We start from the raw sequence: 20,926 nt of genomic DNA, 5'->3' as shown, positions 1-20,926 counted from the left end.
CCTTGCACCAACCTGCTCATATAAAAGCAGCCAATTTTATGTGCCTCAAAGTAGCTGCTTTTCTATGGGCAGGCCAGGTTGGTGCAAGACAGCTTTGTGAGATTTTGTGTTTATTTCTGTAGTGAATTCACTAGAGAAACACACAAAATCTTGCAAACCATGCACCAACCTTAAAAGCAACATATTGCGTCACAAATAAAACATTTCCCCCCCCCAAAAAACATTTCTTGTAATAAACATTTTCTAAAAACAATAAATAAAAAACATTCCCAAAAAACAATTTTAAAAAACATATTCTCCAAATAATAAATAAAATATTCCCTAAAAACAATTTAAAAACATATTCTATAAACAATAAATAAAAAAAACATTCTCTAAAAACAATTTTATGTGCTGGATGCAGGCAGCAGAGGGGCGACTAAGCAGGTAAGCTGGACTGGAGGGACACAGGGATAACCCAGTAAGATACGCCCACCTGGTATGGAGTCGAGGTCGCTTAGCCAGCCAGGTGAGGCTTGGGATTGGGTGGGGGGCAGCAAGAAAGGGCTCAGTAGAGCGCCACGTGGTCCTGCATGTTATGCAAGGCCGGGGATTGGCTGTGGCCATTGTAGGCCGCAACCAATCCCCGGGCTTGCCTAGAGCACAGGGCGCTCCAGCTAGCTTCCCGCTGCCCCGCCCCTATGCAAAATCACCATCTGAGCTACAAGAGGTCCTGAGTTCTAGGCAACACCAGGGATGGGCTGCGGTCTTCGTTGCAGCCCACAGCCAGTCCCTCGCTTGCCTAGAGCACAGGGTTTTCCAGCTAGCTTCCCATCGCCCTTGCCCCCCCCCCCAATGTGAAGTTGCTGGCCGAGTACCACATGGCCCCGCACTCTAGCCGAGACTGGGGATTGGCTGCAACGAAGACTGTAGCTAATCCCTGGCCTTGCCTAGAGTGCAGAGTGCTGCAGCTAGCTTCCTGCTGCCCCTGTCCCCCCATGTGAAGTCATCAGCCAAGCACCACGTGGTCCTATACTCTAGCCGAGACTGGGGATCAGCTGCAACAAAAGCCGCAACCGATCCCCGGCCTTGCCTAAAGCATAGTGTGCTGCAGCTAGCTTTCTGCCACCCCTGCCACCCCCATGCGAAATCGTTGGCCAAGCACCACATATAATTAAGAACTAAACTATTGAAGAAAATGGGGGGGGGGTTGTCAGCCCAGATAGGGGCAATGTCTTTGGTAGAAAGCATGACACCAGATGTTGTTTTTAGCTGATACATTTGCTACTCCAGTGTAACACAAAATGGAATGAAAATAGGATTACTTGTATTCAGAACCTTTTGTCTTCTCCCAGTGTGGTTTTTAATGAAACAATGAAGCACCAAATATCCTAATAAGAAAATTAAGCTTTCAATTTAATAGACTATTAATGAAGCCCTTTTGTTTCCTAGCTAGAGAGGGAAGTGCTTTCTGGAGAACATATACAAGTAAGAATTGTGAAGCGTGAAACAGCTGTATTAATGTATTATAGGACATGTTATGTGATACTGTACGGAAATGTCGAAAGATGTTCATTAATGGAGCAAGTAAGGAAAAAAAGAGGTTTATGTGTGTACCAGTGACTGAACACTACTCAGCTTTCCTGCTGAGATGCATTGCTGCAGTAACCCCAGATAATGGAAAGCTATAAAACAAGTGTCCAACCTTTTGACTTGTCTGGTCCGTATTGAGTGAAAAGGAATTGCTTTGGGCCACATATAAAACACATAATATAGTTAATGTATATAAATAATAAGCTTCTTAATTTATTATTTATTTGCTTACATTTCACATCTTTTTTTTTATGCATAATATTTTTTATTTCCATTTCATTCTATACAATCACATGTTAACTGGGGCATATAACATTGGGTAATAAACACAGCCCTCACTTATATAGAAAATGCCCCCTACAATACAAACCGAATATACCCCCTTGACCCACCATACACCCTCTTTCAACCCCCTCCAACTTTCATTCTTCCTTCTCACATACCCCTCTACACCTACTTCCCCTCCCCCTCTATCTAACCCTAACCCTATCACTCCCGCTCTTAATCCATTCCCTCCCTTCCTTCTCCTCCTCCTCTCTCTCACCCTCTCCACCCTCCTTCTTCTTTCACTCAACTCCTCCCTTCGGTATACTTCTATTACCTTCCAATATATTCAGTTTGTTCTGTTTTAACACTAACATTTCATTTACATGAAACCGCTGGGCGAGATCATCCGAAGGCACGGGATAAAATACCACCAATATGCGGACGATACACAGTTGTATCTGTCCGCCCCGTGCCAACTCAATGAAGCGGTGGACGTGATGAACCGGGGACTGGAAGCCGTTAAAGACTGGATGAGAGCAAACAAGCTGATACTCAACCCAGACAAGACCGAGTGGCTGTTGTGTTTCCCTCCCAAAAATTTGACCAACGTACCATCACTCAGGCTGGGGGGGCAAAATTTATACCCCTCAGAAAGGGCCCGCAACTTGGGAGTCCTCCTGGATTCACAGCTAACTTTTGACCACCATCTCTCAGCTGTGACCAGGGGGGCATTTGCCCAGGTTCGCCTGGTGCGCCAGTTGCGGCCCTACCTGAATCGGGAGGCTCTCACAACAGTCACTCGAGCCCTTGTGATCTCTAGGCTGGAATACTGTAATGTGCTCTACATGGGGCTGCCCTTGAAGAGCATCCGAAGACTTCAGCTAGTCCAGAATGCGGCCGCGCGAGTGATCGTGGGCGCACCACGGTTCGCCCACATAACACCGATCCTCCGTGAGCTGCACTGGCTACCTGTTGGTCTCCGGGTGCACTTCAAGGTTCTACTCACCACCTATAAAGCGCTCCATGGTAGTGGATCTGGCTATTTGAGAGACCGCCTTCTGCCAATTACCTCCCTGCGTCCCATCAGATCGCATAGAGTTGGCCTCCTCCGTATTCCATCCGCCAGTCAGTGCCGACTGGCGACTACTCGGAGGAGAGCCTTCTCTGTTGCAGCTCCGACACTATGGAACAATCTCCCCGTGGAGATTCGTACCCTCACCACCGTCCAGGCCTTCCGCACAGCCCTCAAGAACTGGCTAGCCCGTCAGGCCTGGGGATAATCTTATTTTCGCCCCTCCCGAATGCTGAGTGAATGTTGAGTTTTACTGTCTAATTTACTTTGTGCACATTTTTTTTTTTTTTTGGTATTGTCCTACACTCCCCTTCCCTTTTTTGATTGTAAGCCGCCCTGAGTCCCCTCAGGGAAAAGGGCGGCCTATAAATAAACAAATCTAATCTAATCAACATTAAAAAGCCACAGTATACAAGTGCAATCATGTACTTTAGAATTTAACACATATTATGTTTCCCCCCTCCCCCCCTCCCCCTAGATCCCCACCTCCCTTCCCTCCCCCCGACTTCCCAGAGCCCATACATGGTATAACTTTTTGACAATCACAGTCTAAAATATCTCTACATTGAACTCAGCTTCTTACTGTTACCCAAATTTTAAACAGTTTAAGTTATTACTGATACTAAGCATAAGCTATCTGGAGTTTCTTAATCCCATATTTACTTTGTGTATAATCAATCCATTTTTTCCAGTCTCGTTTATATCTCTCATTTGAATGTTCTTTGAGATATGCTGAAATTTTTGCCATTTCGGCTAAGTTTATAACTTTCAAAGTCCATTCTTGAATTGTAGGCAAGTCTTTCTTCTTCCAATATTGCGCCACCAAGAGTCTTGCTGCCGTTATTAAGTACAGAACCAAAGTAATCTCTGCTGCCGTAAAGTCAATACATATACCTAGTAAAAACAGCTGGGGGGTGAATTTTATCCTTCTTTTGAAGATATTTTGCAGGATCCACCATATTTTTATCCAAAATGCCTTAACATTACAATATGTCCACCATATATGAAAATATGTAGCATCAAGAGAACCACATCTCCAACATTTAGGCTGAACATTCGGATACATAGAAGCAAGCTTTTTGGGATCTAAGTGCCATCTATAAAACATCTTATAAAAATTTTCTCTCAGATTTTGTGCTTGTGTAAATTTCACATTTCTTACCCAAATTCTTTCCCATGTGTCCAGCATTATTGGTTCCTCAATATTCTGAGCCCATTTTATCATACAGTCCTTAATCAGTTCCGTTTCAGAATCCATCTGTATTAATACATTGTATATCCTCTTTATATGCATTGAGCTTTGATCTCTTATTTGTTTAAACAAATTATCCACAACTTTTACAAAGCCAATTTTTTGATCTGTTTTCCACCTGGCCTGTAGTTGACCATACTGAAACCACGTTTGAACTACCTTCTCTTCTTTAAGTACCTCTAAAGATTTTAATTGCAACACCCCTCTTTCTAAAATAAGAAGTTGTCTATAGGTGGTTCTATCGTGTTTTTGTTCTGTATTCATATTTTCAATTGCATGTCTAGGAATTGCCCACATAGGCAATTTATCATTTAGTTTATGTTGGTATTTTTTCCAGACCCGCAATAAAGCATTTCTTAAAATATGATTTTTAAAATTTTTATCCAGTTTTTTGTTAAATAACAAGTAAGCATGCCAACCATATACCAAGTCGTGTCCCTCGATATTCAATATTCTATCATTGGTTAAGTGAGTCCAATCACTAATTGCAGATAATGCCACTGCATCATAGTATAATTTTAAATTAGGTAATTTCAATGCTCCTCTTTCACGTGCATCTTGCACTATTTTCATCTTTACCCTCGGCTTCTTTCCTGCCCATACAAATTTGTTGATACCCTTCTGCCATTCTAAAAGATTCACATCTCTTTTGAGTATTGGTAACATTTGAAAAAGAAATAATTTTTTTTGGTAAAATGTTCATTTTCACTACCGCTATCCTACCCAGCAAAGACAAATGCAGTTTCTCCCACCTTTTCAACTCCAACTGTATACTATGCCAAAGTGGTTCATAATTATGCTTATATAATTTCCCATTTGAGGTTAAAATATTAACTCCAAGATATTGAACTTTTTAAACTACCTCACATCTTAGCATCATTCCCAGTTCTTCCTTCTGCTTGATATTCATATTTATAGCTAATATTTTGGTTTTTCCTAAATTTATTTTAAATCCCGAGACTTGACCATATTGATTAATCGTATTCATTAAGACCCTACTGGATTCCTGCGGTTGTTCCAATATTATAACCAGGTCATCCGCAAATGCGCGGACTCTGTATTCTTGCTGTCTAATCTTAATCCCTTTTAGACCGCCCAAGCCCCGTATCTTATTCAACAATACTTCCAAGGTTATAATAAACAATAATGGGGACAGAGGACAGCCCTGTCTTGTACCTTTTTCAATTTGAAAGGAGTCTGTTAGACTTCCATTGACTATGATCTGGGCTGTTTGCTGCTGATATATTGCACCAATTGACTGTAAAAAGCCATCTCCTATCTGCATTTTTTGCAATATCTTCAGCAGGAATTGCCAATTAACTCGATCAAAGGCTTTCTCAGCATCCAAAAATATAAATGCGGCCGGGATTTGATTGTTCTTTCCCAGGTATTCTAAAGCATTAATAATTAATCTAACATTGCTCTTCATCTGTCTGCCCTGTATAAAACCAGTTTGATTGGTATGTATCAATTGTTGAATAACCACCATTAGCCTATTTGCTAATATTTTAGTAAAAATTTTATAATCTACATTGAGTAATGAAATGGGTCTATAATTTTTTGGCTGAGTAAGGTCTTCATCTTCTTTGGGTATCAACGATATGAACGCTGTCTTCCACAAAGGGGGCACTTTCCCTCCCGATTGAATTTTATTGAATAATTCTCTGAGAGGTTCTACCATTTCTAACTGTAGGTTTTTATAGTAAACAGCTGTTAAACCATCTGTACCTGGTGCTTTCCCTAGCTTTAATTGTTTGATTGCCTGCAGGATTTCCCCAGAGGTTATTGGTTGATTCAGCTTGTGCCTATATTCTTCTCTAACTAGGGGGATTTTCTCTTTATCTAAGTATTTATCTATGTTTACATCCTTAATTTTATCCCCTTTGTACAACTCTGTAAAAATTCTCGAAATGCCTTTTGGATCTCTTCCTGTTGAAAGACTTCCTTCCCTCTGTAACACAATTTGGATACATTTCGAGCTTTCCTTTTTTTCCTAATCTGATAAGCCAACCACCTACCGGGTTTATTTGCATTGCAAAAAGTATTATGTTTAGCATATAATAAACTGGTGGCTACCTGGTCAGAGATCAGCATATCAAACTGGGATTTTAATATAGAAATTGCTTCCTTAATCTTTATATCACCTGGGTTCAATGTTAATTCCGACTCTTTCCCTTTAATTTCCTCTTCCAACTCTTTTCATTTTTGCCCTTGTTTGTGTCTATGTATTTTGTTTATGTTCATTAGTACTCCTCTCATATACGCTTTGCTTGCATCCCATATATATTCCATAGATGTACCCTTATTCATATTAAGAACAAAATATTCAGATAACAATTTTTTACAATCCTTAATATACTTTTCATATCTAAATAAATTTTCATTCAACCTCCAAGACCTTCTTGCCTGGACTACCCTTCCCAATTCCATCCAAACTGGGTTATGATCCGAAAGAACTCTCACCATAATCTTTGTCTTCTTCACCCTAGAAAGTAAATCATTAGTAATTAGTATAAAATCAATCCTTGAAAGAGATTGATGTCTATCGGAAAAGAAGGTAAAGTCATATTCTTCTGCATGCCTTTCACGCCAAACATCTCGCAATTCGAAGTCGTCCATCATGTCAAAAAAGGATTTGGGTAACTTAGCTCGAAGTTTGGTGTTCGGACGAGATGTCTTCTTATCTCTTTTGGTATCAATCACGCCATTCCAGTCACCCAATAGTATACAAGACTCGAAGTCCCACTGTACTAATTTAGCATGGAGATTTCTATAAAATCCATCTTGTTGTTGATTAGGAGCATAAATTCCCAAAAGTAATGTCTTTTTCCCTTCTAAGATTAAATCTAATGCAATATATCTTCCAAAGGGATCTGCTTCAATTAGCTCGGCTTTAATGTCTTTTCTTAAGTATACTACTATGCCGTTTTTCTTTTCCGTGGCTGAGGTCACAAAATGTTGACCAAGTTTGGGGTTAAACAAAAAAATTTGATCAGTTGATTTGATATGAGTTTCTTGCAAACAAATTATATCATTCTTAAACTGTTTGAGATAATGAAATATTTTCTTTCTTTTCTGTGGAGAGTTCAGTCCGTTAACATTCCATGTCAAAATCTTAGTTGTCATTTTTGGTTGCCTGAAGCTTTTTTAGAGCCTCCCGCAAGGCCTGTCTCACCTTTGGTCTGGCTCCTCCCACAGCTTCTGAGCTTGTTGCTGTAGCTCCTTGATCAATGGCCAACGATTGTTGAGGTTGTTGCATTGTAGCTTGTTTATCCATTTGTCTGGTGGTCATACGGTTAGGTCTTTTTTCCTTGACCCCTTGCCCTTCCGGGAGGGGAAGATGGTACATTTTATCTGAAGGTTGTGTGGTTTGCTGTTTATCTTGTTCGTCTCGTGGTTTTTCTCCATATCCGGAAGGTTCAGGATGTCCCATCTTCAGAATCTTATGATAGAAATCTCGAGCTTTCCATACAGAGCTGAGACGATATCTTTGCTTGTCCATTGTAACTATGATACCGAATGGGGCATCCCATCTGTACTGTATCTGACGCTTTCTGAGCTCTTCCACCAGAAAAGCATAATCTCTTCTGGCTCTTAGCATTTGAGGTGGTATTTCTTTCAAAACAATCAGATCCTGTCCGCCAATTTGAAGCTTGGTATTATAGGACTCTTGTAATATCATATTTCTAGATTCTCTTGTAACAAAGTATATTACCACATCTCGGGGGAGTTGCCTTTGTTTTGCCGCCCAAGAATTAACGCGAAAAATTTTGTCAATCTGCCAATCAGAATTGGATCCCGGTCTTCCCACCAGACAGTCAAAAGCCTCAGAAAACATTTGCTTTAAGTTCTCCTGTTTCTCTTCACGCAGCCCCCTGACTCTTAATACAAGCTCCATCTGCTTATACTGTATCATAATAATTTGTTTTTCGGCATTTTCAATTTTTTGTTCCACCACTTCAGTTTTAGATGTCAAGTTAGTTTTAGCTTCATTGAGAATCTCTAAGTTGTCTTCCATTCCAGAAATATATTCTGTCATTACATTTACAATTCCCATCATATCATCATTCATTTTGGTGACCTTAGTATCAAATTTATCATATAAGACTTCCATCTCATTCCTTATTTCATCTTTGAACTCTCTAAGCATTTCTAAGTTCTGTTCTCTGGATTCTCTAAACATTTCTAAGTTCTGTTCTCTGGATTCTCTGAACATTTCCAAAAAAAATTCTTTCGTTAGTACATCTCCACTAGAGGGCATAGAGGGTGGGGGCTGCAACTTTGTGCCAGGTATGGGAGACGTGGATCTAGGAGGTAATTTCGCAGAAGTCAATTTTGATGCCATTATATCTTTGCTTTAAGTATTTATTCTAATTTTGCTAGTCCACTATGCCGTTTGGAGAAAAAGGGGAAATTCCTCCCTTTTTTTTTTTTTACAGAGAGTTTTACGGAAGATTTCAAAAAACTGGCATTAAACCAAAACAGTTCAGCAAGACAGAAAAAAAAAACAAAGAGAAACCCCATTTGGAATGTCTCTATATCAACAAAGAGTCTTTGAAAGCTTCAAGGGAGTGGAGCTAATTAATTTGTAAGAAGTTATTCCTTTGATTCTGTGCCAGGAAGTTGGAGATATATCATTATAACAAATGCGGAAGCTATGAAATCGCCATTTTGAAAACAATTAAACAAAGGAGTTTTTTATAACATTGAAGCTGGTATTTTTGATAGAGAAAACAAAAAAAAGTTCTCAGGTTTGGTCTCTGCTCGTATTAATTTTCAATAGCCTAGTTTCAAAAGATTGTCCTGGGGGGGTGGGGGGTTCCTTGCCTTGTGCTGTGAAAAACAGCTGAGAAGATCTGGCCGGAGTTAAATGACTCAGCCTTGGCTGTTCCTCCTCCTCCGTTCACAGCCAAAAAAACAAAACTGCAAACTTCAAAGAAGATTCTTACCGACTGGGTCCCTCTCTGCTTTTTTCTTGCCTGAAAAAAGAGATATCTATTAGATATTAAATAGATAACGAACCAGAACTCTGGAGGCAGCTCAATTAAGCTGCCGGCGACGGTAACCCCTCCCCGGAAGTCCCATTTCACATCTTAATGTCCCATCTCCCTCAGAGAGAGCCTCTTATACACCTTCTTTGATTCATCACTAGCTGTACAGGTAAAGTGGTCCATTGGCTGCTGATTGGATATAACTGCTATAGAAGCTTCTGAAATCAGCAGTTCCAAATACTTGTAGACTTGAATATCCATTTTAAGAAAGGAAAACAGAAAAACAGATCCTTTATGCAAATGCTTTGTTCAAAAGTTATAGAATGCTACTTTAAATCTGTTGACTCTTCTTGTTTAGATTTGCTTTACCTGCAAGTAGAGGTGGTGTATTTACGACAGGAGTATTTTTCCTTCTGTTTTTTTTCTGATCTTGCTCTGGTTTTTGAACATTATTTTTGGGTAGTTTCTCAGAGAAGTCATACCCCATAAATAAATGGTCTGAAAGAATACCTGCAGAAATATAACCAGTAGAAATAAGATACTGTGTAGTTTCATCTTTTACGTATACACAGACACATGCATATTGGATTAAAACAAAGCCTGCTTAATAAATAAGATATTTTGTTTTGATCTGAAAAATGCAATTAGTTTATTATATTTTTTCTAGATTATCATAGATCTTTCCATGTAGATTAGGACTATGAATTCCATAATTCTCAGATATAACTACTAATGCTTTAAATTACAGTTTACCCTTTTTACCATATTTAAAAGCTAAATAATTTTAGGGTTAATGTTCACTAGATTTAGGGGAATGTATATGCCTTATTGCTTCCTCTGTTATTTTCATGTTCTCATATATAGCAAAACTATCCAAATACCCAGTCTGATATCTATTCATCTTCATCAGGATCTTAAGAATTGTGGCATATAAAGTATTTAATTTAAAATATTGAAAAGTAGCAGTTTCCTCCAAAAACATTGAGCAGAAGATAGGCACTTCCACCTAAATAAGCTTGCAAGGTTTAAAACTGACACTGAAGTTTCCCAGGTTTCACTGTAGTTATGAATGGGGATATGAGGCCAATAATGACTATAGGTTTAGCCTTGAAAACGTCGTCCTGATGTCAAGTCTCTAAAAACCAATAGGACAATTTCTGTTATAACTAGCTCAGATTTGTATTCTTGTGATAATAGTAATTTCTACTCCCCTCTTCAAAAATAATTATAATGAATATTACAATGCAATGTTAAACTCCTGTCAAGATGGCGCCACCAACAGCAGCCTTGGTGAAATGCTCTCTGACATTATTATTATGTGGTTAATCTTGGGTGAGATTCACAGCCTTTGGGGCTGGTTGGTAGCTCAACAGCTCAAGTCCTAACCTAGGAACTGCTAAAGTCCCATCAGAGGATATAAGCTGTTCCAAGTAGTGTGGTTTTTTGTAGAGTCAGAATGTTCAAGTCCAATAAATTTAGAATTTCCAAATAGTGAGGTAGCCCATTAGGTATTGCTCCAAGGGCTCCAATTACAATCGGGACAACACTATTTCTTTTTCCACAGTCACTCAACTTCAATTTGCAAGTCCCTGTATTTTGTGATTTTTTTCTTGCTGCTTATCTTCAATTCGTGCACCACCAGGTATTGCATTGTCAATGAACCTAACTTTTTTTTTCTTTTCAACTATTGTTATGCCAGGTGTGTTGTGGGCCAAGTGCTTGTCAGTCTGAATTCTGAAGTACCACAAGATCTTGACTTTCTCATTCTCTAGAACCTTCTCAATCTGATGTTCCCAGTGGTCTTTGCTGTACTCAAATCCAAACTTCTGGCACAATTTCCAGTGAATGATCTTAGCAACTCGGTAATGGCATTATAGGTAGTCAGTCTGTGAAATTTTGCTACACCCACTGACCAAATAGTCTATTATTATTATTATTATTATTATTATTATTATTATTATTATTATTATTATTATTATTATTATTATTATTATTATACAATTGTATCACAGCGGCCAGTTGTTTCGCCGGATTTGGCATTGGTTACTAGTCGGGCCCCACCCAGGGGCCTAGGACGTCGTAACGTATTTTCGTAATATGCGTGCAGATCCAAGCAGTGCAGCTTTTTGCATTTGACTGATGGTGATTTTGTCAATTTTTAACTGTTTTAAATGTAATTCCAGTGCTTTTGGAATAGCACCCAGTGTGCCAATTACCACTGGGATTATCACTGCTGATTTGTGCCATAGTCGCTGAATTTCGATTTTTAAGTCCTGGTATCTTGCGATTTTTTCATGTTCCTTCTCGGCGACCCTGCTATCACCTGGTATTGCGATGTCTATGATTGTGACCTTATTTTTCTCAACCAGTGTGATGTCTGGTGTATTATGCACCAGTATTTTGTCGGTTTGTATACGGAAATCCCACAAGATCTTGACCATCTGATTTTCGGTTACTTTTTCAGGCTGATGTTCCCACCAGTTTGTTGCTGTTTTAATATTATAATTTTTGCACAAATTCCAATGGATCATTTGTGCTACTGAATTGTGCCGCAATTTATAATCAGTCTGTGCGATTTTTTTACAGCAGCTGAGTATGTGATCAACAGTTTCATCAGCTTCTTTGCAAAGTCTGCATTTGACATCATCAGAGGATTTTTCGATTTTGGCCTTAATGGCATTTGTGCGGATAGCTTGTTCTTGCGCAGCCAGGATTAGTGACTCTGTTTCTTTCTTTAATGTACCTGTTGTTAGCCATAACCAAGTTTGTTCACTGTCCACTTTATCTTTTATTTTTTCCAGAAATTGGCCATGCAGTGCTTTGTTCTGCCAACTCTCCATTCTTGATTTTATCACATCTTTTCTGTATTCTTGTTTCGTCGGTTGGGCCTTCAGTAGATTTTTGTTCCTTACTTCGATTAATAGATGTTCTTGACTTTCTTTTAAATAATCAGCCAGTGCATGTTTTTCTTTTTCAACTGTTTGCTTCACTTGTAATAATCCTCTGCCACCTGATTTTCGGGGCAGATACAGTCTATCAGTATCATCACGTGGATGTAAACTGTAGTGCATTGTCATTAGTTTCCTGGTTTTTCGGTCCAAAAGGTCCAAATCAGCTTGTGTCCAGTTAACTATACCAGCTGTGTATCTTATAACTGGTATTGCCCAGGTATTTATGGCCTTGATTGTATTTCCACCATTCAATTTAGATTTCAAAATTTTCCTAACTCTGTTGGTGTACTCTCGCCTGACAATAGTTTTTACTTCTCCATGCTTGATGTTATCCAACTGCAGAATGCCTAAGTATTTGTAGGCTTCATTTTCGTTGCATTTAATTAATTGGCCATTGGGCATTTCAATTCCCTCACATGCAGTGATTTTGCCCCTTTTTATGGATACAGTGGTGGATTTTTCCATCCATATGTAGTAAATGCGAAATTTTTTCAGCTCCTTTGGCTGTTTGGTAGCCTAATTTCATTTTTTTAAAGATTACTGATAGTGGGATCATTGCGATGATGAAGAGAAGAGGTGAAAGTGAATCACCGTGGAAAATTCCTCGCTTGATATTAACCATTCCGTAGATCTCATTCCCTACTGCCAACTCAGTTCTCCATTGTTTCATCGCCTTTTCAGTAAAGGATGTAATATTTTTGCTAATGCCAGTTGTTTCTAAGCATTTTATGATCCAACTATGTGGCAGTGAGTCAAATGCCTTTTTGTAATCAATCCAGACCATATTCAAGTTCGTTTTTCTGTTCTTACAATTTTCTAATATCATTTTATCAATTAGAAGCTGATCTTTTGTGCCCCTGCTCCTTCTTTTGTTGCCTTTTTGTTCTACTGGCAAGATGTTGTTTGTTTCCAAATAATCCATCATGTTTTCTGCCATAATGCTTGTGAGTAATTTGAAGGTTGTTGGCAAGCATGTTGTTGTTGTCATTATTATTATTATTATTTGTGATTTTCCTTTCCCCAAGTTTAATATTGGCCTAGAAATTAGAAATATGATAGAAGAGGTAAAATAATCTAGAAAAAATATAACACAATTATAATAATGGAATTATTATAATAGAATTCAAGATGGTGCTGCCAACTGCAGGCTTGGTGAAATGGTCGCTGATAGTTTTTTGCTTTTTTATCATTGTCTGTGATTCACTTTGGATTTCATTCTCAAGAGATCAACTATTAAGCATCAAGCAATATTTTTTAAAGGGCAGCCTCCCCCCCCCATCTTTATAAATTATGGAGGTAGAAAAGGGCTAAGAGAGTGGGGATTTTAAATAGATGAAGAAAAAGTGAAATAAAAATTCATCTTCCTTCACTCTTCCTGACTAATTTACATTCACTCACAAAAGATGGATGAAATACTTCTTTTAAACAGATGCAACTCTGATTTTTACAACTCAGCAGCTTTCTGCTTCACTGAAACCTGGCCAAATGAATCAATTGATGATAGCAGCCTGCATATCCTAAAGTTTCAGTTATAGAGCATACATGCTTTGATAATAGCAGAGATATTTTTAAAATACTTGAATGAATTTATACATCTTGACCAGAATGGATTTCTGCCAGAGACAGATTAAAAACAATATGAGAATGATTTTAAATACATTGGAATATTATGAAATACACTCTGGAAAACAAATCATTGATGTTTCTAGATGCACAGAAAGCATTTGATAATGTTAATTGGCAATTCATGTTACTACAACTAAAACAAATGGACTTTGGGGAGAGATTTATTAATATGATTGAAGCAATATACAGTAAACGATCAGCTAAGGTGATAGTAAATGGAGACATGACACAGAACTTTGATATTAAGAAAGGCACTAGACAGGGATGTCCACTGTCCCCATTGTTATTTATATTGACACTGGAAGTGTTAGCCAGGAACATTTGGCAAGATGAAGAAATAAAAGAAATGGAAATAAAAAAAGAGAAATATAAGCTACAGGCATTTGCAGATGACTTGGTCTTTGTATGAGAAGACCCCTTAGAAACTAGACCGAAGCTAATTAGAAAAATAGAAGAATATGGGGAAGTTGCAGGACTGAAAATAAACAAGCATAAGACAAAAATTTTAGTTAAAATCTTACAGACACACAAAAAAGAGTGTTGATGGAAAGAATTAATATACAATTAGTTGAAAAAGTGAAGTACTTAGGAATACAACAAAAAATGTGTGACAATTAAAGAGGATAATTATATGAAAATGATGAGGCAAATCAAACTAGATGTCAGAGTTCTGCTCCTAGATAGTGTAGGTGAGCATATGTGCCACAAAAAACCCCAATCTTTGCAGGTTTCCATCAAACCACGCAAAAGGAAGGAGTTTTTCTTTCTAATTGCAGGTTTTGGAGTTGTTTGAGAGTGGGCCCCAATCCACGTGCCAACTGGGGGAAGATTTTCTGGGTCCCCTGCTGCTGCTGTTGTGCCATCTGCTTGATTCACAGGGCCCAGAGGGAGGTGGTCCCCCTGGCATCATCCGTGGCTGCTGCCCTTCCAATGCTTCTTTGTTGCTGTTCTGGCTCCCCCTGGATGTTTAGATTTTCCAAAATCTCCTTCACCAACTGGGTTACATGTCTCTTCAGATGATCCTCTTTCAGCAAGGCTTCGTTTAGCTCCTCCTGGTCAGAAAGGGTTCTACCTCCAATTTCCACCTCAGTTTTTGGGACTCCTCTGGTTCTCACAACCCAGCTGTCTTTCGTCCTGATGCCAATAGACCAGTGGAGCTTTTTAGTGTCATCCCGGGTCACCCCATCCTCTCTGACAGGAAACATGGAGCAGGCCTCTGGTTGGGGGGGGAGAGGTGTTTGACATTTCTCTCCAGCATTCAGCTTCCCCTTCATCACTGTTGTGCTCAGACATGGTTTTTAGGATCCCCTCCGTAGAGCAAAAATTGCTTCTTCAGGCTGATCATTTTACAGAGGCATTTCTTTATGTAACGTTCCTCTCCTAGCTTAAGAAAGTGAAGACTCTTGAAACGGAGTATTTCAAAAGGAATCTTTTATTAAGTAGAATGGAAACCATTAAGTTCAACGCAACATCTGAATCCCCTTAGGCAATGCGAGTCGGAATAAAGCAGTAGAGACCCCTCCCATTAGTTAGGATGCAGATTTTAGCCAATACACAATGTGAAGATATTTCCTTTGCCAACTACCCTGAGAACCAAACAAACATATATTCCCATGGCTATCTTCCATTAGACATTAAAGTAAACATCCCATATGGCCATAATAAACAGCCCCCCAAAAAGTGAGGGGATCGCAAGGCACTTCGGCACCAGGAAACCAGTTGTAAAATATCAGTTGTCACAGGCACTGCTAATAAATTGACTCCAAGCCCCCCCCTCCCAATTGAATGGCAGTATCACTTTTAGAGATCTGACACTAGATGTGGAGAAATAAAAATCCTGCAACTGTCATTAACAGGAAGAATAGCTACTATAAAAATGAATACCTTAGCAACACTACTATATCTATTCCAAACAATTCCAAAAAAGCTGGAGAAAAAGTATTTTGAAGAATTAAATAAAATAATATTAAGATAAACTTTGTTAGAGAAAAAAGCTAGAATAGGCCTGAAAATGTTGCAGGGCGCCAAAAAAAGAGCAGGCTTTGGGCTACTAGACTGGGAATTGTATTATCAGGACTTAGTACTCACGTGGGTGAAATAATGTATTAGCTTGAGATGTACAAGATTATTAAGCTTAGAAGGCCCTGACTTCCAACTAGGTTGGCATGCCTTCTCATGGTATGAGAAAAATAAGCTATGTAGTTGTTTTCAAAGACACTACATTAGCAAAGCACTGTTATTAGTAAATAACAGTAAATTAGTAAAAGTACATTTGAAAATACCAGTCTGGCTTTCCACTATGTAAGCATTGGTACATTGTAATGTTATTAACATGGAAAAAAATTGTACGATATAAAAATAGTTTGAATGAAAAGGGGGAATTGAAAACTAAGCAGGAACTTAGTAGCCAAAGGGTAGATGTCAATGTCTGAGACAGAACCGTTCAAAGTCACAATGCAGCGTTTCAGAGTTTCCACACATGCGTAGGGAGGGAGATGCATAGGGACATAGATGGGTATCAGGTGATGGGATTCTTGCTGGGAGGAGCCAGGAAGCAAGTCAGCTGTGGTTGATTCAGAAGCCATCCAGGCCCGAAGAGTACTTGCTGGAACCAGCCAGAGAGCAATTGGGCTTGAAGAGTGCTTGCTGGAGCTGGGCCCAAAAAGTACTTGCTAGAGCCAGCTGAGACGATCCAGGAACAGGAGAGAGGAGTGTGCTGTCCATATAGCCTGCTGGCTATAGAAGCCATTAATGCTGGCTAGAAACCCTTTTAGTCTATTGTTCGCCACATACAAAACTGAGACTACAGTAAAGAGATCCATTCTACTCACAGTGTGGCATCTTGTTTTTCTGATTTGATTTGGAACCATGAGAGGTAGCCAGCATTCTTCACCTTCTTTCTTCAGGCTTTTGAGCTGCTTGCTTTTTCTGGCCTGCTTGTAGGATCAGATGATAGTTGGCCGCTGCCTGCTGATTCTGATTGGTTTTGCAGAGTCAGCTGTTTGTCAGTTTGTTCAGAATCAGCTGTTTGTCAGGGAAGCTTGCTGATTCCCAGAGGCAGCTGCATGTTGTTGCCAACCAGGGGGATGGCCGAAGAACTAGCGAAGGAGACTGACATGGAACTGGCAGAGGGGGCTGCATTGGAAGGTCTGGCAGCACAGGCTGCTGGAGAATGGGGGAGAAATTCCACAGCTGCTGCTGGGACCGGGACTCAACTACCAGGAAGTGGCCTTGACTATTGGCTGTCTGTTGTAGCTTCGGGACAAGGGGCTTTTCTAGGCTATTGGCAGCCACAGCCAGGGGCCAGGAGCCCACCACACCTGAGGGCCACATATGACCCCACCAGATTTGCTCTATTCATATACGAGGTCATTAGTCACATGAAATCCTATGCACACCTATACCCCAGCCAGTGGGCCATGGTGGATGCAGTGACAGCCCTGGACGGGAAAGCAGCAGACTGGGTAGTGGATCTGTACAGTGACAATGCTCAGGAGTTGGGAGATGTCAACCTGCTGCTGGAAGCTTTACAATGCCATTTTGAGGACATGACCAGGACTCAGAGGGTTGAAGGGAGCTGATGGCATTAAAGCAGGGGCCTCGCCAGCTGCTGAACTATATACAGGAGTTTATACCCTCATTTGCCTGAGTAGCTTTGCCGATCACCAACCTGCTGAAAACCAAACCAGCCGTGACCATGCCCTGGCCCAACCAGCCCCTTCAGTGGACTGTGGAGTGCCAGTGGGCCTTTGAAGTGCTGAAAGGCCTGTTTGCCCAGGAGCCGATCCTCAAGCACCCTGATCCCAAATGACCCTTTGTTATCAAAGCAGATGCCAGCGATATAGCCATTGGGGCTGTCCTATTGCAGTGCAATGATAAAGACGAGCTGACAGCCTTGTGCCAGTACCTCCCGGAAACTCACCAATACACAACGATGGTAGGCAATTTGGGAGAAGGAGGCCTTTGTGGTGCACTGGGCACTGCTGACTCTACAGTGAGCAGACTTTAAAGACCTCAAGGAAATTGTGACCAAAACAGGTGATGTGGGCTCAATATTTCCAGCATTTCAAGTATATACCAGGAGGGAAGAATTTCTTGATGGATGCCCTTTCCCGGCTACTGTAATGAAGAGTGGCCAGGAGGAAGTAGTGCATGCAATAATTTCACCAGTCCAGCTGGCGGCAAAGATTGAGGCAGAGCAACAAGCCAAGGTGTCACCTGCAACTTCATTTAATAGTCAGGAAAGAAGCCACTCCATTTGTTTGAAATCAAGTGTACTTTTACTAATTATAAATGAACAGTAGCAAAGCTAAGCTGAGTCTGGTTAATTAGGCGTGAAAGCGAATAATATCATGTATAATTCAATCCCCTCCCCTTGGCATCCCAGTCCATAGTCTAATTATAATGCACCCAACTGTGAGGTGGGAGATAACTTCAAAAGTCATCAACAGGATGGAATGCTGGACAGTTAACCTTGGCAGTTAAACTTGGCAGTTAACCTTCCTCCACATGCACAGTAAGATGGGCAGATCAGCGTCTAGAATCTTCCTCCAGCATATCATGATTCCCCTCCCAAATACCATGCCCCCCCTCCCCGTTTCAATGGCAGCCGAAGCAGCAGCAAAGCTCCAGAAAAGGGTGGTCAGACCTGCAGAAACGAAAAGAACACAAACAAACAGACAAATAACAATACATGAAAGAGGGAAAGGGGAAGGGAAAAAAACAAAAGAAAAGGAAAATTAGGAGATCGTCCAAAGTCAGGGTTTGTCAGGATAAGCAGAGTAGAACTTGCAGAGCAGATGAGGCGCCCGAACATGGGACTCGTCAACCCATTCAGTGTGAGAAGGGGGAAAATGCTTCCAAGCCACCAGATACTGGACATGGTTTTCCCATCTATGAGAGTCCAAAATTTCATGGGCTTCGAAATGTTGCTCACCCTCAATCAAAAGCGGAGCAGGTGGAGAAGGGAGAGGTGGTCTCAAAGAAGTGCAGAACGGCTTCAGGAGATTAACATGAAAAACAGGGTAAACTCGGTTGAGATGCTTAGGCAACTGGAGCCGGACAGAAACAGGGTTGATGATCTTGACAATGGGAAATGGGCCAACATATTTGGACCCCAATTTCTTCGACTTTTGGGGTGTTTGAAGAAATCTAGTGGACAAATAAACTTGATCACCAACTTTGTATTCATAGGGTTTAGTCCGGTTTTTATCAGCCTGTTTCTTATGAGCGCAGTGTGCAGCATCTAGAGTTTGGAGAGCCAAAGGCCAAATGTCCCGAAGGTGATCACTCCACTCGGACAGCGACGATACTTGGGGTTGCTCACAAGGAATCTCAGGAATGGGCACAAAATCTTGGCCAAACACCAAACGAAAAGGGGTAAAACCAGTGCTGCTGTGCACGAAATTGTTGGAAGTCACCTCAGCATGAGGCAACAAATCTACCCAATCATCCTGTTGGTAGTTGATGAAACAACGTAAATATTGTTCTAGTACAGAATTAGTCCTTTCACAAGCCCCATTAGTCTGAGGGTGGTGGGAGGAGCTTAACCCCTGGGCAGAACCAATCCGCTTCAGAAACTCTTTCCAGAAGAGGGAGGTGAACTGAAATTATGCGGTCGGGCACCCCATGCAAGCGGTAAATATGGGAGATGAACATCTTAGCGAGAGATTTAGCAGAAGGAATCTTGGAGCAAGGGATGAAATGGACCTGTTTGGAGAACAAGTAGGTAACAACCCAGATAACAGTGTGCCCCTGACTCTCAGGAAGTTCGACAATGAAATCCATGAAGATCTCCTTCCGTGGAGCCACTGGGTGAGCCATCGCCTGGAGTAACCCCTGGGGCTTACCCAGAGGGCGTTTAGCAGCAGCACAAACGGGACAACTGGCAACATATTTCTCAATGTCCTTTTTCAAAGAGGGCCACCAAAATTGCCGCTTGACGAGGTGGAGAATCTTGATGAATCCAAAATGCCCTGCCATCCGGGAGTCATGAGCCCGTTGAAGAACAATGGTTCTAAGGGACGCAGGAACGTATAACTTCGTCCCAATCCAAGGCAACCCATCTCTCATAGTGCATTCATTCATGTGCTGTCAGAACCAGTCATCTCCAGTAAGGGCCTTTTTTAGGTCAGAAAGAAAGTCCTCTACCTTAGAAGTTGCTTGACTTCTAGTAACAACAGGAGCAGCGAGGTTCGTCACGGAAATGACAGGCTGGACCACACTGAGCTTAGAACAGTTGTATTGAGGAAGTTTGGATAAAGCATCAGCCATAAAAATTTTCCCACCTGGAATGTATTTCAGGGTAAAATTAAATCTATTGAAATGCTGAGCCCAGCGCATCTGCTTAGGAGAAAGTTTTCTGGGCGTTCTCAAAGCTTCCAAATTTTTATGGTCAGTCCATACTTCGAAAGGGTGTTTGGCGCCCTCCAGAAAATGGCGCCATGTGGCCAAAGCCCAGCGAACAGCAAAAGCTTCTTTCTCCCAAATGGCCCAACGTCTCTCCATGTCGGTAAGTTTGCGAGAGGTGTAAGCGCAGGGTTGTAATTTTCCTTGGCTATTAGCTTGAAGTAAGACAGCTCCCATAGCTACGTCACTGGCGTCAGCCTGGACCACAAAAGGTGCGTCCATGTCCGGGTGTTTGAGGACTGGTTCCTCCGCAAAAAGCCACTTTAACCTCGAAAGCAGCTTGGCAGTCCATAGTCCAATCCAGCGGCTTACTAGGTTTGGGTTTCATCCCACCTTTAGACTTAAGGAGGTTAGTTATTGGGAGACCTATCTTAGCAAAGGAGGGAATAAATTGACGATAGAAATTAGAAAAAACCCCAAACTTCTGCAATTGCTTGCGTGTACGAGGGGCCTCCCACTCGGTGACTGCCTTGACCTTAGCGGGGTCCATTTCAATACCCTTGTGGGAGATGCGATAGCCCAGGTAATCAACCTTCTTCTGATGGAATTCACACTTGGATAATTTGGCGTAGAGTTCAGCCGCCCGGAGTTTCTTCAGCACTGTACGAACCAGCTTCACGTGTTCTTCACGTGTTTCCGTGTAAATAAGGATATCATCTAAATAGACGATAACGCCTTTGTAAAGGTGGTCATGTAAAACCTCATTAATCAGCTGCATGAAAACTGCTGGCACCCCCTGTAGGCCAAACGGCATTACACGAAATTGGAAACAGCCAAGGGGACAGTT

General features: G+C 40.9%; 1 protein-coding gene across 1 annotated transcript in view; it reads right to left on the bottom strand.

Annotated features, from left to right (window-relative positions):
• Positions 1-20,926, bottom strand: part of PPP1R17 (protein phosphatase 1 regulatory subunit 17) — a 57,521-nt gene that overhangs the window by 22,964 nt on the left and 13,631 nt on the right. The window contains exons 4-5 of the mRNA XM_087714399.1: positions 9,524-9,664; positions 5,163-5,246 (exon numbers count right to left, since the gene is read on the bottom strand). Coding sequence (XP_087570525.1) covers positions 5,163-5,246; positions 9,524-9,664 — 225 coding nt within the window. The remainder of the gene's footprint in view (positions 1-5,162; positions 5,247-9,523; positions 9,665-20,926) is intronic.

Source organism: Thamnophis sirtalis, unplaced genomic scaffold (genome assembly GCF_051295495.1).
Source record: "Thamnophis sirtalis isolate CommonGarterSnake01/CBP01778 unplaced genomic scaffold, rThaSir2_p1.2 scaffold_4, whole genome shotgun sequence".
Classification (NCBI taxonomy): Eukaryota; Metazoa; Chordata; class Lepidosauria; order Squamata; family Natricidae; genus Thamnophis; species Thamnophis sirtalis.
This window is presented reverse-complemented; position numbering and strand designations above follow the sequence as displayed.